This window comes from Eublepharis macularius, chromosome 3, assembly GCF_028583425.1.
Source record: "Eublepharis macularius isolate TG4126 chromosome 3, MPM_Emac_v1.0, whole genome shotgun sequence".
Classification (NCBI taxonomy): domain Eukaryota; kingdom Metazoa; phylum Chordata; class Lepidosauria; order Squamata; family Eublepharidae; genus Eublepharis; species Eublepharis macularius.
The window spans coordinates 177,831,530-177,857,337 of record NC_072792.1 but is presented as its reverse complement, the minus strand read 5'-3'; the positions used below and the strand labels follow the sequence as shown (position 1 = coordinate 177,857,337).

At 45.3% G+C, this 25,808-nt stretch overlaps 1 protein-coding gene across 9 annotated transcripts in view; it reads right to left on the bottom strand.

The window, feature by feature from the left end:
- The window catches only part of TENM4 (teneurin transmembrane protein 4), a 472,503-nt gene that overhangs the window by 150,891 nt on the left and 295,804 nt on the right, over nucleotides 1-25,808 (bottom strand). For all 9 annotated transcript variants that reach the window (XM_054974009.1, XM_054974008.1, XM_054974006.1 and 6 more), the window contains 2 exons: nucleotides 9,322-9,423; nucleotides 5,450-5,644 (listed from right to left, as the gene is read on the bottom strand). In XM_054974009.1, the coding sequence (XP_054829984.1) occupies nucleotides 5,450-5,644; nucleotides 9,322-9,423 (297 nt within the window). The remainder of the gene's footprint in view (nucleotides 1-5,449; nucleotides 5,645-9,321; nucleotides 9,424-25,808) is intronic.

Here is a 25,808-nt window from a genome sequence, read left to right as displayed (position 1 = left end):
AGGGCTCCATGCCTTCGGCCTCTCTTGGCATGCATGTCGAAAGAAGGTGCTGGGCAGTCAGGAGGGAGAAGAGGGGTTCCCTCTTCTCCTTCTCATTGAGTGAAATAAGTGGTGGCAGGACTTCCCATGCTTCAACTGGCCAACGGAGCGGGATCCCCCTCCCCTGGTCTGCTGAAGCCGAGAAAGGGGCCTTTAAACACCAGCTAGCCCACAGAGGAGGGATCCCCCAACATGGGCCTGCTGGAGCCTGGAATGGGCCCTTTAAACTCCAGCAGGCCTGCAGGGCCAGCTGGAGTTTGAAAGCATCCCAAAGTTTCCCGAAGCGACGCGAATCACTTCGAGAAGCTTTGATTTGGCATTTCTGAATTGGGGCCAGCATGCTGGGCCCGATTCAGATATCCCAAATCTTTACGAACTGGGTCAAATTCAGGTATTCATCCTGAATCGGAAACCCAAATTGTACACCCGTAGTCCCAACCTATCATGCTCTTGCAATACTCCCATTCACTGCACCCTTCTTTGTGCAGGGAATCTTCCGGCCGGAATGCCAGCTAGCTGAGAAACCCTTCAACCCTTGCTAGAACTTTCACTGATGTTTTATATATATTGCTCAATGAAAAAGAAAGGGAAAATGGAACAGCTATGGTATATAATAAGACTGAGGTTGCAAGCCAAAGGAAACAATACCAGATGGCTCCTCTTTAAGGCAAAGAAATAATATTTGTAAAATAGTGAAAACCAACTTTATATTAGACGAACATGGAAAAAAAAGAAAAGAATCCCGCAAATTTCCTCTATAACAATATTTCAAAGTTTCCCTCCCTCCTCATTCCTCTTGGCACATTACAAATTATTGTGTTGCACATAAGAAACAAATCTATAGCAGAGGAGGAAAAGTGCCAAACCTCTGCTAGGAAAATGCCTGTTTTTCTTTCATGCCTGAGCTTTTCATTTATTTGAAGAATATTGTGGGGTGTGTGCATTTGTGCCTGCAGTTTAAGAACATCTAGCTCACTTACAGCCTCAAGAATATCCCAAAACAGTGTGCAAAAAAAGGGAGGGTATTGCAATAAAATTACAGTAAAATCACAACAGAAGCATGGCATGATCAATAAAAGCAGCTTCATAACTATCTAAAGGAAAAGCCAGTCTAAGAAGCCACAGCTGGAGCTGGGAAGGTATTGTTTATTTAGATCTAAATAACTATCTAAAGGAAAAGCCAGTCTAAGAAGCCACAGCTGGAGCTGGGAAGGTATCGTAGTTGGAGTACCGGACCCAGAATCATCATGACCTCGGGCCAGTCACACTCACTCAGTAAAATCCATGTTGCAGGGCTAGAATTGTGCAGTGGTGAGATTGCTGGAACACATACCGAGGAGATTCTGGATCCAGTCTTCAGTTATGAATTTGACCTTATGCCAATTACTGTTTGTCTCAGCCTGTTCCGAAAACCGTAACAGGAATGTCTGGAAAGCACTATTTGCAAAAAACAAAAAGCTTTACTGGATTTGACCTTAATTTCATTTAGCTCAGACCCCTGTTTCCAATTACCTGCTTCTGGGATGCCCACAAGGAGGACAGGAGCTCTCTCCTGTGTTGCCCCTCAGCACTTGGCATTTAGAGATACACTGCCTTTGTACATGGAAGTTCCATTCAGCCACGGTGTCTAATAACTTTCTACCCAGAGTGTGCATGTTATGTGCCCTCAAGTCGCCTTCAACCTACGGCGATCCTATGAATGAAAGACCTCCAAAATGTCCTATCATTAACAGACTTGCTCAGATCCTGCAAACTGAAGGACGTGGCTTCTCTTATTGAGTCCAGCCATTTCGTTTTAAGTCTTCCTCTTTTCTTACTGCTTTCCACTTTTCCTAGCATGATTGATTTTTTCAGAGAACCCTGTCTTCTCATCATGTGACCAAAGTACGATAACCTTAGTTTTATCATTTTAGCTTCTAGGGAGAATTCAGGCTTAATTTGATCGAGAACCCATGTATTTGTCTTTTTGGCCGTCCATGGTATCCGCAAAACTCTCCTTCAGCATTACATTTCAAAAGAATCAATTTTCTTCCTGTCAGCTTTCTTCACCATCCAGTGTTCACAACCATACATAGTAATAGGGACATCTTTATCTTTAAGGATCTTTTCTAGTCCCCTCAGTCCTCAATTAAGTTCTTTAATTCCCTTTTACAGCCACCTATGCCAATGGCCACCACCATATCTTGCAACAGCAGGGTTCTGTAACTTAACAGTGTGAAGAAGTATTTATGATAGGGATACCATACATTTATTATTTTTAATATTATTGTTATTATTTATTCCATTTATAGCCTGCCCTTCCCGCAAGCGGGCTCAGGGCGGGTTACAACATAATTTAAAAACATCTATCACGCCCCCCCCCCAACTCAAGCTATCTTTTTCTAACTAGAAAACCCCAAAGACTTTAGTATTTTCTTTCTTTTAGAGACAGAACTCAAACTTCCTGATAATTTCTCCCACCTCTTTTCCAGCTCCTGCTTTCAGAGATAGAGAAACCAAGTTAAAAGTGTGGGAGATGAGTGGTGTGTGTGTATGTATACAATCACAATGTGAGCTTATTGCATGTGGGTGTGTGTTTGGAGGAAAAATGACAGGAAAGGTCCGCTAAAGCCTCCGCTATGAACAGAAAAATGATTATTTTTATCATCAGCATAAAGGACACAACACACTATACTTTTCTGTACGGAGTAACTACGGGCATCCACATAGATGGACAAAAACACATTAGGCACACCTTCCCTGTATATTCTTCTTCGTAATTACTGTTTTCACAACCAAAGTCATAACCAGCAACCCATCACCTACTGAAAGGGAAACCTAGAGTTTACTGCCAGAGGTGCATTTAGAAATGCAAAAGCAATCCATAATACAGCAGATATATTAAACACCATTTCAGTCGACATTAAGAGTCTGCATATTGCAATTAACTTTTGGAACATCAGGGAGAAGGGAATAAGAACGTGGAACGGATAGATTATTTGCATCTGATTCTGTTTGACAGCTTGGTGTTCAAGCTCATCTAATTTTGATCAGTGAAAAGTCTACGATGTCTGAATTGATAGGTACATTCTGGGTAATGAGATGTCATTTAAAAAAAATGAAAATGCTGTTGTCACAATCCGACACTAGCAATGCAATCCTAAACAGATTTACACCCTTCTAAGCGCACTGAAGTCAATGGCTTTAGAAAGGTATAATTCAGTTTAGGACTATGTTGTAAATTCAGCATGCTTAAATTATTATGTCTAAATCAGTGTCCAATGGTACCTAAAATATGCACAGAAGAAACTGTGGGTTGGCAAAAAAAAAAGGGGGTGGTGGTGGCTTCAGAGAACTTGGTGGGATCATAAGGTAGATAGGGACTGAGCTAGCTAAGAAACAAATATACTAGGGAATGGCCGAGAGAGATTTGCAAGAGAGCTGTCAGATTTTTTTTTTTAAATAATGTTCTGAGAGTAGAGGAAGAGGAGGAGGAGGAAGACAGTTTGAGATCCTGCCTGGTTAGTGTTGGGTTAGGATCAAGGAGAGACCAGTTCAACTACCTACTCTGCTCTAGAGCTGACTAGGTGACCTTAGGCCAGTCACTATCTGTCAGCCTAACCTATCTCACAGGGTTGTTGTGAGGATAAGACACAGGAAGGGGGAGCAAAATAAGCCACCCTGAGAATTTTGGGTGGAATAAAAATAAGCCTTTTTTCGGCGCCTTTTCTGAGAACGCACTTTCCTGTGGTCCCCGAAAAGGCGCCGAAAAATGGAAACCAAACAGTCCACAACCGTCTTGAAAACGGAGATGTCTGGATTACTGCGGGAAAGCCGCCAGTGTTCCATGAGTGGGCCGTCCCTATAAGGGCGCGTGGAAATGGCCTAAAATAGATGTAATTTAAAAACAAGAAATAGACTTTTTTAAAAAAAAATCCAAATTGCCCTAAGGAGAATGGCAGAAATACTTTTTTGACGACTTTATATACTAGAGAGAGAAGGCAGACCTACATGTTGCAAAGAACATGGGACTGATCCTGAAAATGGTAGCCTTGTGTCAAGTTCCCTCCGGCTGTTCTCCCAAGAGGTCACATGTCAGGTGGCCCCGCCCACCTGATTTTTGGCCATTTGGGGCCAGTTTTGACCTGGATTGGAGCTGAAACAGCCCGGACTGGGCCTCTGACAGGTGGTGGATCACTCTCTTACTCAGCAGTGGCCCAATCCTGACCATTTTAGGCCCCTTTTCGGCCATTTTCAGCCCCTTTTTGCCATTTTGGGCCCAATTTCAGCCCAGAATGGCCAGGATTGGGTCCAAAACAGCCAGGATAGGTGATGCCAGGGGGTGTGGCACATGCAAATCAATTATGCTAATGACACACTTCCAGTGATGTCAAGGGGCATGGCATATGCTAATGAGTTATGCTAATGAGTTCCTGTAGCTCTTTTTCTATGAAATAATCCCCTTGGAACGATACAGGGCTGGCATTTTTAGTGGCAGCCCTGTGTTATTTGCAAGGTGCCTTAGCCTCCCAATAACTTAATTCATGGGGTGTTTGCTAACAAAGGCCTATGTGTTCATTGCCATTACATCTGACTGATATCTCATGCACTGCTTCACAATAATGAAAAACGGCATTTAAAAAAATCCAGTTCTACACACCCATAATGGTCAGATGGGTTCCATCCTACACATACATAAAAGGAAGAATAAAACACACGGTGCTGAAAAGGCATGGAAATGAATGCAAATCAAGGAGAAATGTGACAACATTTCCATTACAGGCTTCGCACAGATGGAAAGTGATCTTTGCCAAGATACTTGAAAAGATACTTGATTCTGAAGCGGCGTTGAACCCATGGCCCTAGAAACTGCAAAGCTTTCAAGATGCCAAAGGGAAAAAAAACCGCGCCCCTTTCCTGCCGTTTTACAAATGCTAGCATCTACAAGTCACTTGCTGTGCTGCATCAAGAAGGAAAAATTATACGTTTCACTTTGTGAATCGGAGATGTTCTAAAAAGACCATTTTGAGCACGTGACTGTACATGCTCCAGATCTTTGAGCAGCTCTGCCTATTGTACACTTGAAAGCTTTTCTCTTTAACATTTTGTGCATGTAAGAGACAATGAGCAGCTTAGAGGAGAGGCCCGTCCGGTGTCAAGGGGAGGTGCCATGGCTCCGCGTTAGAGCATCGGCTTGACACGCAAATGGTCCCAGGTTCAATTCCCAGCATCTCCGGTTACAGAATCTGAAAGTAGATGATGCGAAAGGCCTCTCTGCCCGAGACCCTAGAGAGCTGCTGCCAGTCCGAGTAGACAATACAGACAGCTTCATCTGTCCAGGTGGGCACCAAGGTTCTCCCTGGTTTCTCTCCAGTAGGGTAGAAAAACCATCAACAGGGTAAGGGGCCAGTGGGATGAAGACTGGAAATACCTTCTTCGCAGCTCTCTCCCTTGTACCCCGGATTGCAGATACAGGTCCCCATGATGCAAGTGCCATGGTTGTTGCACGAGACGTCGATGCACTGGTTGGTCGGGACGTCGCACTCCGCTCCTTTCCATCCGCTGTGGCATAAGCACCGCCCCTTCATGTATTGCCCATTTCCACTGCATAATACTGGGCAAGATGCTAAGAAGCAACAGAGGGAGAGCAGTATGAAACTTCATCTATCTTCAGGCGCAAGGGTCTCTTCTGCTATTACCATGGTATCGAACAGTAAATTTGCCAGCTCCCCTGCAGATGACAATCATGCCACCTGGGGTGTCAGTTGCCATAGTAAAAATAGCAAAGAGTCCAGTAGCACCTTTAAGACTAACCAACTTTATGGTAGCATAAGCTTTTGAGAGCCACAGCTCTCTTCGTCAGATACTGTGGTTCTCAAAAGCTTATGCTGCAATAAAGTTGGTTAGTCTTAAAGGTGCTACTGGACTCTTTGCTATTTTGCTACTGCAGACTAACACGGCTAACTCCTCCGGTTCTAGTTGCAATGGTCTGTCTGGAGAGGGGAGCAATCCGGCTCAATCTCCAGGCAGTTCTAGGAAAACATTCCTTTCCCTAATGTTCCATTTTCCCTTTGGCAACAACATAAAAGAGATTTTACTCTGTGATGTCTATATATCTGAGTTCTTCTCTGTTTGCAAGTAAGGTGGGTGGGTACCACAGACAGGGCCTCCACTGTTGTGGCACCCTTTGCGTGGAGCTCCTTCCCTGCATCTGCTGACCTGGTGTCCAAGAGTCTCTCTATGCAAGACTTCTTTCACGGGGATGCTCAAATGGTCTTATATTCAAGTGTACTCTCTTTCCTTAGCAGTGCCTGCGTATCCACAATGGGAGAACAAGTGGAAGATCTTTCACTTCAGCGTCCTTGTGTAAGATGTCTTGTGCAGAGAGACTCTAAGCTTTTGAGTTTCAGGTGTCAGGTGTTTTTATCATCATCATCATCATCATCATCATCATCATCATCATCATCATCATCATCATCATCATCTTAGATTTTTAGTCCACCCTCCCTGCCAGGCGGGCTCAGGGCGGAGTACAACATTCTAGTTTACATAAAATACAATTTAAAACAAATAAAACATTACAGTAAAATTAGAACAACTGCATACAATAAAACTTGTCCTCAAGATGACGATGGTAAAATACTGCATTTCAGGCATGGCAGCTATATAGGGTGGTGGACAGATCTTTTCAGTATGGCCGGCGGGGGCCCAGTCTAGCCTCCCCCATATGCCTGGTGGAACATCTCTGTCTTACAGGCCCGGCAGAAAGATAATAAATCCCACCGGGCCCTGGTTTCCTCAGACAGAGATTTCCACCAGGCCGGTGCCAGGACCGAAAAGGCCCTGGCTCTGGTCGAGGGCAGGTGAGCCTCCCGTGGGCCAGGGACCACCAAAAGTTGTTTATTTGTAGAACAAAGTGTCGTCTGGGGTACATACAGGGAGAGGCAGCCCCGCAGATATGTTGGACCCAGTCTGCATAGGGCTTTATACGTCAACACCAACACCTTGAACTGGACCCAGTACTCAACTGGTAACCAATGCAGCTGGCGTATATGGGGAACATATAACAGGTGTTATATGTTCCCCGTATAACTTTCCTGAGTATTTGACAAGAGTTCAAAGATGTGCCCCCCCTCCTGTTTGTTGCTTGCTGCCATTTTCTGTCACCCTTACCGATTTTATTCTGTTCAACTGTATCAATTCTAACTTATCGTGTTGGTTTTTGACAAATGGTTATCAAGAATCTGCGTCCAGATATTTTAAATGAATTTTAAAAATAAGGTGGTAGGGTTCCCCCCCCGCCCCACCAGTCTTATTTTCATCCCTCTCTTTTGAGCTTAAAGCAAAATAAATAAATCAGCTGAAATAAAGAACTCCGAGTGGACTTCTTTTATTAACATCCTTTTCAGGGAACAGTTGCAATGGGGGGGGGGACACCTCAGGTAAGACAATGTTACTGGTCAGGGGTTGTCTGAATTAGTGCCGGGGGCCCTCCCTTCGGACACGGTACCCCGGCAGGCCCCTCACAAAACAAGGATAACCTCTAGGGCTCCGGCAAGGAAAAGCAAGGGCTTAGAGACCACCTAACGGATGGCTGAGCAGAAGAGGTCACCCCCTAAGCTCCGCTGAGCTATTGACAGAGCAGCCCCTGGCCAAACAATAAGACCCAGCCCTCTCTAAGCCCTCTTTGGCTTACTGCTTTCCCCCTCAAAGGGCAGTATTCTCGAAGGGTCATTATTCTCATTGTTTGTTCACATGCAACAACCGAAGAGAAGGGGAAGAGGAAAAGCGGGCGGCAAAGTCACAGCAAACGATAAATGAACCAAGCCCCGAGGGGGTTTATCAGTTTCCAGGCCTTTGCAAACCAGAGTTAGGCTTATTGCACCTAGTTAGACCTCTAGGCACCTCTGTGCTCATATTCTGGGAAGTTTTCCGTAGCCAGTTACTAAACATGAGAGGAGAAGTGTGGCTGAATGGAAAGGGGAAACTGTTGCTGAAAGAGAAGTTGTGTGTGCACGCAAGAGCTCCTGGCGCGGCAAGGGACTGGGATGCATACAGTTGCAAGACCTCAACAAATTAACTTTACGAGACATACTGATCCTATCTTTCCACTGTTCCAAGGCACAGACGCATCTGGTTGAATCCAGGCTAAATTTTCCGCTCGCAAAAGGCACGTCTGTCAGTGGAACAGAACGCTCTCGCCACCTGCTGCAGCCCACCAATCTCCCCAAAACGCTGCTCTTGGAGGCAGGGGAGACGACAGGGGCGGCATTAGAGGCAAATCTGTGTCTGCAGCAAGAAAAGGGAGTCGGTGGAAATTTGCCCGTCCCTTCTGCTAGTGGGAAATTTAATCTGGGCACCAACTCAACATTTCTGGAAAAACGGTCCCAGAATTGAGCAAATTTATTCCCTTGCTTTGGTGCTGGGACACATCTGTGCTGTTTTGCTGGTTCCTAAAAGTCCCTACGCCCTGACGTGCGTAGCTCAAGTGAGCCTGATCTCGTCAGATCTCAGAAGCTAAGCAGGGTCGGCCTTGGTTAGTAATTGGATGGGAGACCTCCAACGAAGACCAGGGTTGCAGAGGCAGGCAATGGCAAACCACCTCTGTTAGACTCTTGCCATGAAAACCCCACCAGGGGTCGCCGTAAGTCAGCTATGACTTGAGGGCACTCTCCACCACTACCACGAGTCCCTGCAGTGGTATCCAAAAGAGCGATGAGCCTCAAAAGCACAGAAGTGGTAAAGTAAGAGCTCTGAATGCAGAAGGTCTGAGGTTCAGTCCCTCTCCAATTCCATCACATGGTGAATACATGATAGATGGATGGATTGCATGGCTGTTAGCCATTTTTTAAATTTTTTTTTTAAAAAAAAACAGCAAAACAGGCAGAACAAGGGCTTCCCTAGAATGGGATGCCCCACGAGCACCACTCCAGTAAAAATGGCAGCAGAAAGGCTTCGCTTGGCCGATCGTGAAAAAAATAGATGAAAGTTTGGAAATAGCGCACATAACTATGATGAGTAAACTCCATGAGCTTCTTTTTAAAATTTTTGCAAAGTATATAAATAAACAGGGACACTCTGCTTGATAAACCTGGGGTAAAAAAACAACAGACTTGTAGTCTGCATTGTGTCTCATCAGGCAATTTCTGCAAAGCATATCCCCAAGATTAAAGCTGAGAGGCACAGGGAGGGGCTGTGGCACAGCGGTAGAACATTTGCTTTGCATGCAGAAGGTCCAAGGTTCAATCCCCAACATATCCAGTTGATAACATGTGGTTGTAGCAAGAGTAAAAATAACCTTACCTCGGCCACAATCAGGACCTAGGAAGCCAAGGAAGCAATGGCAAGTGCCTGAAATACAGTCTCCATTCCCGTAACAGTTGCTGGGACAGTTATCCACCGATTCTAGGGAATAAAGAAACAGAGAAGATCAATCCATAAGTGAAATAATGAAGGTGGGTTAGGGACTGTGTCTCTGGCACATCGCTCAACCCCTAAATGGGCAATTTCAACCACTCCTCCCTCGTGTCATTCCTCGTGGTTCCGCCCCCCCCCCCCCCCGAGAACAGCATTTTGTGAAGATCAGTGAGCTGGAAGGCAGGAAGTTTCCATTTTGCTACTGAAAAAGTTAGTCTGGATCCAACCCCATGTCAGGAACTAGACAGAGAGATACTGTTAGTCTTAAGGAACAGCAACGCGCTATTCAGAACCTCGACATCCTGCCCCCAAATCCTGTGGAGCTATGCTCTCCTCTGAGCTTCTTAGATTTTATCACTGCAGCACATTTCCAAGTCTGCCACTGTGACTTGAACGAGCAAACACGAGAGCGAGATAGAATACATTTGATGCAAGTACAGCACTTAACACCCACTAAATGTTGCCCTCGGAGCTAACGGCTGCATTTGGTGGCGGTGTCATGGAATGCACACATGCTCCTGCCCTGCACATGTACCTCTTGTGAAAGCGTGTCTGGACAGCCCAAATTGTAGGAGATCTTCTAATCTGAGGTGAGCCCCAGAAACAAGGGGCTCACCTCAAAGGGGCCATAGCATCGAAATCGCAGGAGGTCATAGCCCCTCTCTATACTGCCTTGGTCAGGCCACACCTGGAGTACTGTGTGCAGTTCTGGAGGCCTCACTTCAAAAAGGATGTGGACAAAATCGAGAGGGTGCAGAGGAGAGCGACGAGGATGATCAGGGGTCTGGAGACTGAGCCCTACGAGGAAAGGCTGAGGGCCTTGGGAATGTTTAGTTTGGAGAAGAGGAGGTTGAGGGGGGACATGATTGCTCTCTTTAAATATTTGAAAGGCTGTCATTTGGAGGAGGGCAGGGAGCTGTTCCAGTTGGCAGCAGAGGGTAGGACGCGAAGCAATGGGCTAAAACTACATGCACAAAGGTACCGACTGGATATTAGGAAAAACTTTTTCACTGTCAGAATAGTTCAAAAGTGGAATCAGCTGCCTAGGGAGGTGGTGAGCTCCCCCTCACTGGCAGTTTTCAAGAAGAGGCTGGATGAATATTTGTCAGAGATGCTTTAGGCTGATCCTGCACTGGGCAGGGGGTTGGACTAGATGGTCTGTATGGCCCCTTCCAACTCTGTGATTCTATGATTCTAAACAGATTCCTCCTTGATGGCACCGGCTGCCATCTTTGTAAAGAAAGGGCCACCTGTGGTGGCTTTTACAGAAACAGCCTCCAGCATTTTAGATTTATCTCCCCTGCCGTGAGGGCTGGAGACCTTCTCCCTGTAATGAAACTACAGTGCTCAGAATTTTGAAAACACCACCTGTTGAGTGTGTGTTTTTGTGTGCGCGTGTCCACTAGAAAACGACGATCTAAGCCGAGAATGCAGTTGCCTTGCAGAAATGCGGATTCCATCACTCTGAGCAGCAATACAGACATAAATGTGGACGCCTAAGTCTTACATCCATGGGGAGCGGAATGGGTGTGTGTGTCAGTTTTCCATTTATTCTTTTCCTTGAATGACGCTGCCTCCATTATAGGTAAAGGTAGTCCCCTGTGCAAGCACTGAGTCATTACTGACCCACGGGGGGACGTTGAACCACAACGTTTTCTTGGCAGACTTTTTTTTTTTACGGGGTGGTTTGCCATTGCCTTCCCTAGCCATCTACACTTTACCCCCAGGAAACTGGGTACTCATTTTACTGACCTTGGAAGGATGGAAGGCTGAGTTAACCTTCAGCCGGCTATGTGAACCTGGCTTCCGCCAGGATCGAACTCAGGTCATGAGCAGAGCTTGGGCTGCAGTACTGCAGCTTACCACTCTGCGCCACGGGGCTCCATTATAAGGCATGGGAAAACCATTGCAACTATTAGGGTTGCCAGGTCCCCTCCCCTCCCCGTGCCGTGGGGGGGGGGGACACCCAGCACTCTCCTTTCTTGGTGTGTTCCAGGAAGTGACATCATCACACCATCCCCAGAGCACTTCTGTGCATCACAGCAGGCCAATTTGGTGACCTATTGATGCTCCATGTTTGCACTAGAGAATTCCAGTGATTGCGCAAAAGGAATGAATCCAGGAGCATGTGTATTTGCTCAAGTATTCTAACAGGATAATATGAAATACCCTAACAAACACAGCTCCCATACCTTTCTTCGGGTGAAGTTACACATTGACAATGGAGAACTTTCCCTAAGGACCAATTTAGTTCCTATGGCCACGTGATGGGAGTTTTTTGCCTCCCAGATGCACATGGACCAAAATCTGATTACAACTGTTGGCACATTTGTGCACCCTGAAGTGGCCCCAGGGAGCTATTCACCTCGCTGTGGAAATTAAGTGTAGCTATGTAAGTTACAGGCATTTCCCACTGACCCAAAGCCAGAGGATCATGTCAAGATGTGAAAATGTCGAGGGGAGGTCAGGGGAAGGCTGAAGCCACTGCGCACTGTGGTTGTGAGCAGAATCACACCTGGGTGACTGGGAAGAAATATCTGATACAAAGTCCTACAGGGACTTCCTATTGTGTGAATTGGCCCTAAATCAATCTGTAATAATCCAGAACTTGAAACTGAAGTTTCGTTATATACAGATCTTGTATACGATGTCGACCACTTCCTGTTTGGTTTTACTGATGGCTCCAGCTATTCGTGTTTACACCTTGCTTGAAATAAAAGGAGGGGGGAAAATAATGCTGTAGGCTTATTAAATGTTAACTTTTTTTTTCCAAAGAGAGAATAAAGATCATCCCCCACAATTTCTTAGCACAAGTTTGCATAAAGACAGGGTTCGGTTGTGCTTGGAGGGCTTGGCGAAATGACAAAATAGCACGGTTCGTTGGAACCTATTGTTTCTGATCCTAACCCAATGTAATGGGTGTCATATTAAAAATGGGATGTAATTACAGAGGCGCAGACTTAACTTCTCTGGATTCATTTTTCACTGAGACAGGTTACAAACGGTGGCAGAGTATCAGGGGGAGGAGGACATTGCAACAACTACTCATTGTTTTTTTTGGTTTTGGGGGGGGGAGCTTAATTCCAGCCTGTGCAGCAACATTTCTTACTTTGAGACAAGGAAGAAAATTAATGGTGCCAAACATCCACAGAGAGGTGGAGCTCAGGACACTTTGGGCCTTCCTAGATGATTAAAAAAAGTTCTGTAAAGGCTACGGCTGCTAGACCAGGTTCAGAAGTAGCTAAGCAGTGTGATATTTCATCCCTGATTAAAGGGTGTGGCGAAGAGAGGAGGTAAGTATCCCTTGGGGATGGAGAACCACTCTCTTTTCGGCCATTTTAAAAGCACCTGTGGAGGAAAACTGGAGAGACCACAGAACTAAAGGATAAAGGCGGAGAGAGACACAAACTGGTGAAGAGCACCGCTGTTGGGTCAGGTCCTGCCTGACTCGGGTGTTTCCACATCGGTTATTTGTGTCGAGTTTGCTGTTTCTGGGCAGTGGGGTTTTTCTCTTGCTTCCTCTCAAGCACTGGGGTTAGGGTCAGGGCCGTATTATTCATAAGGCTGATTAGGCCGAAGCCTAGGACAGGGCCGTATTATTCATAAGGCTGATTAGGCCGAAGCCTAGGACAGGGCTGTATTATTCATAAGGCTGACTAGGCCAAAGCCTAGGACAGGGCTGTATTATTCATAAGGCTGATTAGGCCGAAGCCTAGGACAGGGCTGTATTATTCATAAGGCTGACTAGGCCAAAGCTGAGGACAGGGCTGTATTATTCATAAGGCTGACTAGGCCAAAGCCGAGGACAGGGCTGTATTATTCATAAGGCTGACTAGGCCAAAGCCGAGGACAGGGCCGTATTATTCATAAGGCTGATTAGGCCGAAGCCTAGGACAGGGCTGTATTACTCATAAGGCTGACTAGGCCAAAGCCAAGGACAGGGCTGTATTACTCATAAGGCTGACTAGGCCAAAGCCAAGGACAGGGCCGTATTATTCATAAGGCTGACTAGGCCAAAGCCTAGGACAGAGCCGTATTATTCATAAGGCTGACTAGGCTGAAGCCTAGGGGCCCCACAGGGACTAGCGGCCCATCAATTTTTTTGGCGGAGGCACACCCCCACATAAATTACAATTAATTGATTCTCTTATATAACCTCTATTAATAAGATAATTAACTGCTTCCTTATTGAAGTGAAACAGTTTCTTATATTAAAACAATAATCCATAAATTATATATTTTAATTAATAATAAAAATTGTATTCATTTCAAAATATTACAGTATTGAACAATTATACCCCTCAAATGTGCTTTCCTGATGAGTTCTACTCACACAATAAAAATATTTTAAAAATTGTGAATAGAATTCTTCAGGAGACCCTCAAAATGGATACAGGGCTATGTACTGCGGTCTAGTACCTACCGTACCAGGGTCAGGCTGTCAGCTGTAGTGGACTGAAAGCCTGAAATGCTGGAGGGGGTCCGAAATACCTGAAAGCCTAGGGGCCTGGGTATGGGTTAAGACAGCCCTGGTTAGAATTACCAGGTCCTCTTACCCTTCCAGTGTGGGGGAGACCCCAATACTAACCTTTTTTTTCTCCGCATGCTTCACTTCCAGAATGATTTTGGGGCCCAAATCGGCCCAGTACAAAGAGTGGGAGCACTTCTGGGCCTGTGTGATGATGTCACTCCTAGTGACATCACTGTACCACATCGGAAGCATACCCAGTAGACCTATTCCTCCACCTTTCCCCCCCCACCGGCCAGGTAAGCGGTGGCAGGGGACAGAAGCTGGGAATGGGGATCCTCCACCCCCACTGAAGGACCTGACAGCCTTAATCAGGGGGCATTTGTACACCTCCAGGGGTTTCCACAGGTTTTCTAGGATCTTTCTCAAACCCGCATTGCTCTGAAGTTGTGGGAAAGACTACAGCAAAATCTGAGTGGCTGTTCAGATTTTCCTGGTTCAACCCACACAGCAATCATTTCCCTCCAGGAAACGTTTCCTCTCCCTACTGCAAAGAGTTTTTCAGTTTTGTATTTAATCGGCATTGTATTGATATACTGTTATACCAAAATATGTGTCAGGTTCTTCGCGTTCCCAGCTTTCATTTACAAAATTAAGTCTCTAGTCCCTTTCCTTGCAGAGATACATGGAAGAAAGCCTAGCTTCACAACAAAGTGAACCTGAGGCATATTTTAGTTTAACGGTATATCGATATAACACTATTAAATCACTGATTAAAAAAAATGAAACATCAGGGAAACCAGCTGTGTGGATGCCGTATCACTGTATTAGCAGCCACAACAACTACATGGAAACGATACAAGCTTTTTCCCTGTGGAAACACCCCTATTTTTGTTAGTGTACAAGGCTTAAATAAGTTATCATCATGGAAGTGGTGTAGCAGAAAATATTCAGTGCTCAGTTTTTTTAAAACATTGTTCTTAATTGACTGGAGAACGTTTAGTTGACTAAACATTGGCCACTTTAACCAATCTGTCAATTACATAACTGCCCATTTCAGAAATATATATTCCTTGTGGGCTGGGACATGCCTATTTTTGCCTATGACACACTTGGTAACATGCCACGGAGACAAGTAAGTTTGTAGAAATGAATACAACAGCAACGACAATCTTCATACTAAAATCACCATCTCGCTGCCTACTTTACTTTCTGAGGAAAAGTATATAACAAGTTAGTGAGAAAAGTTTGCAACAGTCACCAAAATCAAAATTCCCTTAAAAAATCCTGCATTTAACTCAGGCTCACCAGTCAACCAACAAAGGCTACCGTTGATTTATCTACTGATTACATCAAGTAAAGCTTTTTTTGCCTTAGCTGAAAAGTATTGGTTGTAGAAATAAAAACCCTAAACTTCAAGAACAGAAAATGGCATAAGCATGAAGGAGGAGGAGGTGTGTCATTGGTTGTTAGCATATTGGCCAATAGCAACACTGTGAGATAGATTAGGCTGAGAACGTGACTGGCCCAAGGTCAACCAGAAAGCTTCCATGACAGAGATCTGAACATGGGTCTCCCAGATCTTGGTCCGACACGCTAACCACTGCACCAGACAATACATGTTTGGGCTAAGTGTATTCGGTATCTGCTCCAGTTTCTGGCTGGCCCTCCTATAATTTGGCATAAGTGGGCTTCTTAACAGTTAGGAGATGATGGTGAAGGGCAGAGAGCAATGTGGTACATGAAGAGAAAATGCTCCACATCACTGCGGAGTATGGGTGCAAAGGCAGGCCAAGTTGTAAGCGCTGAACATCAAAGTGATAGCTAGGGTTACCAGCCTCCAGGTGGTGGCTGGAGATCTCCCAGAATTACAACTGACGTCCAGGTGACAAGAGATCAGTTCCCCTGGAGAAAGTGGCTGCTTTGGAAGGTGAAGTCTGTGAGATCTAGCCCCTTACCAACCCTTGTCCTCCCCAAGTACCACCCCTCAAATCTCCAGGAATTTCACAACTTGGAGCTGGCAACCCTAGCGATGGCACTTTTTTTGGTTGTGTGTGTTATGTGCTGTCAAGTCGCCTCTGACCTATGGCGACCCTTTGAATGAAAGACCTCCAATACATCCTATCATTAACAGACTTGCTCAGATCCTGCAAACTGGAGGACGTGGCTTCTTTTATTGAGATAGGCCGTCTCGTTTTAGGTCTTCCTCTTTTCCTACTGTCATCCACTTTTCCTAGCATTATTGACTTTTCCAGAGAATCTTGTCTTCTCATGATATGACCAAAGTACAATAGCCTTAGTTTTGCCCTTTTAGCTTCAGAATTCAGGCTTGATTTGATCTGGAACCCACTTATTTGTCTTTTTGGCCGTCCATGGTATCTGCAAAACTCTCCTCCAGCAACACATTTGCAAATGAATCCATTTTCTTCCTGTCATTTTTCTTCACTGTCCAGCTTTCGCATCCATACATCATAATGGGGAATACCACAGTTTGGATTATCTTGACCTTGGTCCCCAGAGAGACATCTTTAAGGATCTTTTCTAGCTCCCTCACAGCTGCTCTTCCGAGTCTCAATCTTCTTCTGATTTCTTCATTGCAGTCTCCCTGTTGGTTGATGATTTGGTGGGTCCATTATTGAGTCCGGGTTCTAACAACTGCCTCACTCCAATGCCCTCTGAAACTATCTACCTTGGAAGCAAAGCAATCCTAAAATGTCCCAGGCCAGTTTGCATACAAGGCCTGAGACAGTAAAGAAATCTTTTTAAGCTGCCTTGTTCTGCCCTGCAATTACCTGTGTGAATTACTTTTTATACGAACAAAATGCAATTACATATATTAAAGGGATGGACAAATTGGCTAGACTCCCAATAGATCCTTCTTTTCCATCCCCCGTTTTGGATTAATTACCTACCCTCCAATTCCACACTGGGCAGCACGGTGACTGCAACAGTAATTCTCTCTTATTTATCTACCAGGGTAGCATTGGACTTAATGACTTGGGGGGCCTCTCTCTTTTGGGCTAGAGGCCAAGGCGATGTCTGCCTGATATACCAAGCCCTATTAGAGGTTGCGGTAATGCGGCTGCATGTTCAAAGTTACATATTTTATAGCTTCCATGCCTCGCTGCTCCCCAGACATTGAGAAAAGCATTCTCTGATGCCAAAGGAAAAAAAGAATCTAGTCATTATCGGGGAAATGGGGTAGGGGCAGAATTAGAGCAGGGATGGGTGGGTAGCTTGCCTATTAACATAATATTATTAAAAGAATAGGCACCGGTTTAACACAATGGATCAAATGCAGTATAATTTCTGCAGATAAACTACTGGTTGCTCACATGAAATAGGCCATCCTGCACTTTATAGTACTGTTTTGCAACAGTTTGCCATTAAAATCAATAGAATTCTGAACTTTAAAAAAATACAGAAGGATTTCAAAGCAATAAAGTACTGTGAGTGGATGCTGGGACGTGTAAGTTATTTTTTAAAAATCTTACCCATCTTCCAGGAAGCTCAGAATAGCATATGTAATTCTCCCTGTCCCCCATTTTACCCTATAAGATAGGCGAATGGGCCACAGTCACGTGGATAGTTTCACAGTGGCATAGGGATTTGAACTCATGTTTCTCTTAGGGCCAAACTACACGTGACGCCTGACACAAGCTGGACACTTGTCAGCTTCCCTCAAGTTTTGATGGGAAATGTAGGCAGCTTGGCAGAATGTTGGACAAGCGACAGTTGAAAAGTCCATTGGACAGCAGCCGGAGAGCCAAGCTGCAAGACCAGGACGCCTACATTTCCCATCAAAACTTGAGGGAAGCTGACAAGTGTTCAACTAGTGTCAGGCGTCACTTGTAGTTTGGCCCAACCACTCCACCAATTGTAGTTGCTTCTTGCGCACCTAGTTTCAAGAACTGTGGCACCAGAACCAAGAGTGCCAAGAGTGACCTAGGAAAATTATAACCCTCCCAGCACCATCCCTGGATTCAAAGAAGGGTTGCGAGGTCCACGGGGACCGAAAGCAGGAGATGGGGGTTTGTTAGGGGCATGCTGGCAGGGCTTTACTTTGAGTGCAAGTGCGCTCCAGAACACTCCCGTGTCGCAGTGTGAATGACATCATTCCCAGATTGATGCAGAAGTGACGGGTCCTGAAGGGGGCTGATTCAGTAAAAATTGGCCCCAAACTGAACTGGTCCCCAGTGCGACTCACTGCTTCCTCATCGCGCCCGGAATGAAATTTCCAGCATGATGCGGAAGCATTCCCGAGTGCATTCCACATGCTCTGGAGTTTCTAACTCCATTTTTGCAGCTCCTGCTGGCTGGCCAGATGAGAGGTGGTGGGGGCAAATCCTGGGAGCAAGGGATCCCCCACCCCCACTGGAGTGGCGGTAACCCTAACTCAAAGTGTGGCCTCTACAGCTACCGGGGAGCTCTGCCTCATGAGCCAGAGCTTCTGTTTGGGGAAATACAGGCCTTGGGAAAGAAACTTGCTCTGTTAGCTCTCTGCCTCGCTCTCTCTCCCCCTCCACTGTGACTGATCACTGCCATAAGCAGTCTGAATATATATACCCTTTCCTGTTAACATACTCTGCCTGCAGAGTGGACCTCTCTGACTAGTTGTAGCTTACACGCTCTGCTTTCTGTCCTGTATATGTCTCATGTCCTGACTTTTCAAACAATCCCCTGGTTTCTGGGCCCCATCATTGTAATATGCTTCTCCCTTCAGATCAGCTTGGTCTGGCTCATTCCACACTGACCACCATTTGCCTCTCCAGGCTAGACTTCAGACTCACTCCTTGTTCTGGAATTTTGACCCAACCAGCTCATGAAAATGACTCAGTCCTTCATATGTCCAGATCATCCTTCTCTTCCTGAGATACCAAACACCCTGCAGGGGAACAATCTTCCTCCTAGGATTGCCAACCTCCAGGTTGGACCTGGAGACCTCGCAGGCCCTGGGCCCAGCCTGGTGGAATGCTCTCCCGCAGGAGATCCGGGCCCTGCGGGATCTGTTACAGTTCCACAGGGCCTGTAAAACGGAGATGTTCCGCCGGGCCTTTGGCCGAGTGCCAGCGGGTGTCCCCCATCTTCCATCTAAGACCACCACTTTTTCTGGGGCTGCCCTCAGCCATCTACTGTGCCCATATACGGACTCCCAAATATTTATTTAAATAGCCTGCGCCTGGACTATTTTAATGACTTTTTAAAGATTATTATTGATTTTATGGTTTTGTGATTAATTCACTGCGTTTTATGAATGTTGTTAGCCATCCTGGGCCCATTTGTGGGGAGGGCAGCGTATAAATCAAATCAAATAAATAATAAATAAGAATTACAAGTGTTTTCCAGACAACAGAGGTCGGTTCCCTTGGAGAAAATGGCTGCTTTGGAAGAAGGATGCTATGGCATTATACCCAGCTGAGCTTCCTCCCTTCCCCAAACCCCACCCTCCCTAAGGCTTCACCCTCCAAATCTCCAGGAATTTGCTGTCCCAGAGCTGGCAACCTTACCCCCTCCCCAGCACATCTATGCATAGCATTTTCCATGCTGAGCTATTTGCTACAATTTGGAATAGACAAGGGATTCAATCTAAGATTATCTGCCCATGTGTTTCCTGTGGCTACTTCCTTCTCCTCCAAAGAAAAGGACTAATCCTAGCTTTCCTCTATCAGGAGGTGCTTCAGAAAACTTCGTCCAAAAACAGCTGCCTCCATCATAGGATGACAGCTGGCTTGGATCTCCCCACCACATTCTGTGACTTATTCCATGTCAGCCATTTTGGGGGGCATGGAGCACGACATGGCACCCGTTTTGTAGTGACTGGTACCTGCTCCCAGCTCAACAAGTTTGCAAATCCCTAATCTAAAGGAAGTTAGGAGAAGTTGGATGACAATAAGACTATCTACTTAAACCAGAGAAGTGAAATCATTACTAATGATACCATCAGATTTTGCAAACTCACAATCTCGGTTTGAATATCCACTTTCCCGTCTTCTTCAGACAAATCAACTCCCTGAGTCTTTATTGCAGAGCCATTTACTGTTTCCTTCTACTGAACTTTAAATGTACACATTTTTCATTGTTATTTGTGCATCAATAAATCATCAATACACATATATTATACACATCAATTGAATAAAAATGAGTAAAAGAAACAAACAAATCAGTACCAGCAATGAAAACGAGTGGAATGAAACCGTTCAAAATGACAATGTACATTAATAAAGAGGAATGAAAAAGAGCGTATCTGTCTGTCTCTAATAACTACCACTGACATAAGCACAGAAATAAAGTATGGGATGAAAAAAGATACATGCAGCATTATTTAATCCATAGCTGTGACGAGATACTTAATGAACCCTATCGTATATGTTAATGTTACCGAACAGTAAAGATAGTGGGACAGATTCTGTGAACGCAGAGCTAGAAGTATGTACTAAAGGTCGTGGGCCAAGACTAGAAGAACAGAGCCCACAAACTCCTGGAGGGGGTGGAGGACCCCCTGCCCCGAGCGCCAGTTGCCCACCACTGCTCCAAGCGGTGGCAGGGGAAAACTAAAAAAAACTAACAGCGGTGTCTCGAGCATGACGACGTAGCTCTCTGGCTATTCCTAGAGCTACCTGCTGTCACTTCTGGGTTTTAGAGGCTTAGAGGCTGTTGTTGGTGCAAAGCTTACTGGATTGTAGGGGCTAATAGGAATTGTAGTCTACTTGACCTTCTAAGTCAATCTTGAAGGCCATTTCCCATCCAACCTGCCACAAAGTTAAGCAGGGGAAGGAAGAATAGTTTACAGAGAAGACAGGTCTGCTTTCAGTTTAAAGAGCCATTCTCACAGTAGGTTACTTCCCACCCTGGCACACAAAAGTTAGGAAGGCACGTTTTACCGTTTGGGGTGTATATACCCATTAAAATTTTCCGAGCAATCAGCAGGGTTGCTTGCAAAAATGTGAGCAGTTTTAGAATGAGAACAAGAGGTTGTGGTTTTCTCCCAACCTCATTGGCGTACAGAAACCAATTTTTTTTTTTTGGCTCAAGTACGATAAGAATAGAAATATAACATTGGTACAGATAATAAGTTGAAATGCAGTAAGTTGATTTGTTGGGGTTTGTTTTGGGAAGCAGCAGCCCTGATTACTTTTGCCTCTTTCCAACACCTTTAACAAATCAGTGCCTGGGTGTATTACACAAACATCTGAATGATGGAAATGCCCCTCCTGCTCCCTCCCCGCAGATAATGTGGCAAGACACCGTAATGCTGATTGATGAAAGGCAAGGAGAGGCCGGCAAATTATCATTTCTCAGGATTTACGTGTACACATTCTCAAAATTCTTGTTCTGTCTTACTTCTTGTTCGTTCTTTCTAATGCTGGTCGTTTATCACACATGTCAGAGGGCTGGCTGGAACAGGCGCGTCCAGCAAATGGTTTCAGCTAGGTAGCTGTGTTGGTCTGCAGCAGAACAGCAGGATTTGGGTCTAGTGGCATCTTAGAGACCAACAAGATTTTCAGGGTATACGCTTTTGAAAGTCAGAGGACTCAAATCCTGCTATCCAACAAACGGAAGCTCTCATGGCTTTTCGGTCTGTAAAATATAGTTCCCGGGATGTACCGGCAAAAAAATAAAAGAAGCTCAGGAGTAGAACAACTGATACTACCTTGTGTAGGCTCTGTCTTCTTTCCAACTCTCCATTGGCTAAGGTTCTTCCAATTTCCCCTCTGTTTCTAAGGTCCCAGGACACAGCAAACCTCTATCTCAATATGCATGATTTACACAAGGATAGACCTAGAACTAATTAAAATATTGGAAGAGCACTGTTGGATTGCCCTGACATGGATAACCCAGGTGAGCCTGATCTCATCAGATCTGAGAAGCTAAGCAGGGTTGACCTTGGTTAGCAACTGGATGGGCGACCTCATAGGAAGATCAGGGCTGCCAAGGCAGGCAATGGAAAACCACTTCTGTTAGTCTCTTGCCATGAAAACCCCACCAGGGGTTGCCATACGTCAGCTATGACATGAGGGCTTTCTCTACCACCACCAAGGATGGACCTAAAACTAATTAAAATGTTGGAAGAGCACTGTTGGATCAAACCAAAGATCCAGCGAGTCTAGAATCCTTTCCCAACAACATCCACCCAGATGCCTGGTTGTGGGAAGCCAATGAGCAGAGGAAGGCCGCAGACCAACCTTCTTGGTATGCTGTGTGCTGTCTCTGAACATGAGTATTTTATTTAAGGTTGTGTCTCATTGCCATTGAGAGTGCAAGCACCGAGTCATTGGGGGGGGGACGTCACATCACAACATTTTCTTGGCAGACTTTTTGTTACGGGGTAGTTTGCCATTGCCTTCCCTAGTCATCTACACTTTACCCCCAGGAAGCTGGGTACTCATTTTACCGACCTCAGAAGGATGGAAGGCTGAGTCACCCTTGAGCTGGCTACCTGAACCCAGCTTCCACCGGGATCAAACTCAGGTCGTGAGCAGAGCTTGGGCTGCAGTTACTGCAGCTTACCACTCTGCGCCACGGGGCTCCTGCCACTGAGAGACTGATCCTCCATTAAAAGGCAGGGAGGAAGAGTTAGTCCTTTTTGCCCTTGCTGCCCCCAGCTTCGCTCTCCCTTTTTAAACTGGACATCCTGTGGCTGCACCCTGTTGCCGGCGAGGAAATCTTTGGGGGAAACGATTACGGAGCTATTTGCAAGAGGGTGGTTTTGTCGTAAATGGAATTTGTTGCTCTAATATTTAATAACTGGATTTATTTTTTCAAAAATGTATGAGACAAACTCATGGAGGGAACGTATTTCAAAGGCCCTTGTAGAACCTCCACGTGATGGCAGTACACTTCTTGATGCTAAGCAGAAAGTGTCAGGATGTCAGTTCTCTAGCCAGAGTCACGCCATGTTAACTTGTGTTATAATCAGTAGTTGTCTAGTTTTCCTCCCTCCAGGCCCAGGTGTCGTCCAGGCCGCTCATACCCATGGGAGCGAAGAGTCCTTATCTACCCAGTCCAGCCAACGACCTTGATGTCCTCGTCTTCTCATGCCTTCACAGACGGGGCTGGGGGGAGGCTGGGAATGGGTGTTTGAAGTATTGTAACTTTCACTTTGCATGCCATTCTCAACAAAGCTTTCGTTCAGCCAAGGGCCTCATCAGCCTTTGGATTATGGACACCTGTATCATGAGCATAGTCTTTCAATAAACCTTTTGGAATCAAGAAACCTTGTGCCTCTTGCAAGAGGGGGGGAGACGAACTCTAGATAACTGGGATTCCATATTCTGACAGAAAGGTCATCCCGTTTAAATCCCATTTTTTTTTATTTCCCAGAAATGACCGTGTTGGACTTCGAAAGCTGGACTAGATGGGCCTTGTTCCGATCTAGCAAGAAAATCCTTATTTTCTTATGTCAGAAGTCGTAAGTAAGTTTTAGATAAAAAGGGGCTACGATTCGTCCCTTTTTTGTTTCCAAGCCATGTGTTCCCTGCCCTGTCAACTCAGGGTATTTTTAAACCATGATTTTCCTGCAGTAAATGAAACATTCTCCTCTTGCCAATTTGCCCCAGAGACTTGAAAGCTAGGTCTACTAAAGGGGTCTGCTGCACGTACATTTTGTGTCTCTGTGTGCGATGCACTTCCCACCCCACACACGTTCTTACACACTACCACAGGAAACAACAATTATTCAGCCTTTGGGGGTTCGATGTGTGGGGTGTTTTTTGTTTTTTTTTTGGCTGTAAGCAGGAAGCTGGTTTATGTCTGGTATATTATAGTTTCTGCTCTTATAGCTGGGGGAGAAAACCCCTAAGGCTGGCTCTGAGTTTTTCTGCAAATGTTAATCAAAGGACAATGTGTACATTAACACACACATAAAATATGGGACGGATACAGGATAGCAGCTATTCAGAGGCTGCCAGGAGGAGGCCTTCCCGAGGATATTCTAGGCCTCTTTCCTAAATTCTCAGCTTTCGTTTAAAGAAAGCTGCTAGACCAAGGAGTCTTCACTGGAGCCCCTGGACTCGGGGGCGAGGGGAGAGAGAAATTCTAGTCTCTCTAGTCTCTAGTCTACTGGGGGCATTCATGTTCCTGATGGTGGCAGCGCTCAGAGATAAACTCTCCCGATCTTTCTGTGATTGTTTCAAGTTGGGCAAGATCCCAGTCTTGGTAAGGACTGGAAATTTCTGGGGAAGCTCTATAACTCCAGCTGAAAGAACCAAAGAATTTCCAACGAGCTAAAAAGTGACAAGGATTTTTAAAAGGGCAAACACTCTCTAGGTAGAACCGCAAATAGAATTATTAAGTTGATTCCAAGTTGGCTCTGTATTACTGATCAAACATGTAAGCACAACGGTGGACCGCATTCTATATTTTATCAGTCTGTTCAACTGTCTCAGGTCTTTCGACTCCTGATCCCCAAAGGTCCAAAGGATTCATCTGTTTATGTGCCTGCATCAGCCTACCAACTCAGGCTTAGTGCACGGCATCAATGAGGGCAGCTCCTTATTAATCAACTCAAAACAAATTCATCCAGGCCCTCTCTTGGGTAACATTTGAAAAGTGCTGGCTTTTTAACAGCTTCATACCTAGGGATATGTTCAATTGCACACTTATGTGCGCAAGTCCATTGATTTTTATGGGTACAAGTTCAGCGCAAAACGCTGGAAAAATCTAAGCTTAAGAAGCTCCATTGTTTTGGGCCATAAGGGTTTCATATCAATGTGCCAAAATACACAAACAGCTTGGCACCCCCCTTCAACCCCTTCCCCCAATTTTTGCTCTCCACTGTTATAGCTTACATGGTAATAAGAGCCAGGCGATGCAATAATGTAAAACGGGAACAGAAAATGCTCTGCTTATATTATCCTAGAGTCCAAGAAAGTTATACACATAATGGAGAGGGCTCGGTCTTTTAAAGGGCAGAAACTCAAACCATATCAACTTGAGTTTCCAAGTTTCGGACGGCAAATTTCTTGAGAAAGAACTCTGGATAACACTGGAGCCCTTGTCATGAAGGTGGGAGAAACAGAACAGCAAAGTCCACCCCCCCCCCCCCCGCACACCAAATGAATGTGAATGAAGTTTAAAATTATGTAAACCTTTTCTTGACCCCCAAAGCAAAAAGCAATTATACCAATCAATGAACCCTTTGTAGAAATTCTCAGATCAAGCAACGTTACCTAGCTGAACTACCAATAGAAATGACAAGCTGTGAGTGACGGAGCGAGATCTTGAGGCTACTCAGTCCGGGGGAACAAAGGACGCACATAGGGGAGAGAGAGAGAGAGAGAGAGAGAGAGAAGAGAAAAGGGATGGTTTCTACCTCTTCGGGGCATGCAGAAGGCCAAAAACAAAGAGAACTTCTTATACGTTAACAACCACGTATTTGTTATGCTTACGGTGCCAATTTTTCTTTTAAAAAACCGTAGGAGCAATGCTATCTTATCCAACACATCGGTGATGAATTATTCCATTCTGCTGCTTAGCGATGACCTAGCATTCCAGGAGAGGTCTGAACGAGCAACAAACTGTATCTTTCGTGGATGCCAAAGATGTGTTTGCATCATGGGGTTGCTGCTGAGAGAAGTTATCCCCAGAACTTTTTCGTTGGCTTACTGCTTTTTAGGAACTGCAGCCCACATTGAGAAGAGAAGCAGAAACACTGCTTGTAAACATAGTAGAGGATTCCGCCCCCCCCCCGCAGGCCTGTAAATGCTCTACAAATGGAGGGCCCTCAAAAGGGGGCTCTTCGGTCCTATTGATATTGGGGGCAATGCTCTTCCCATCTCAGAGCTAAGCTACAAGAGGCAAATTACACAAGGAGGAGCACGTGAAGGGAGTCGCAATCTTAGCTGGGAAGCTAAGTTTTAAAAGAGATCTGAAGGCTTTGTCAATTTCTCCTCTGCAGAGCCAGGGA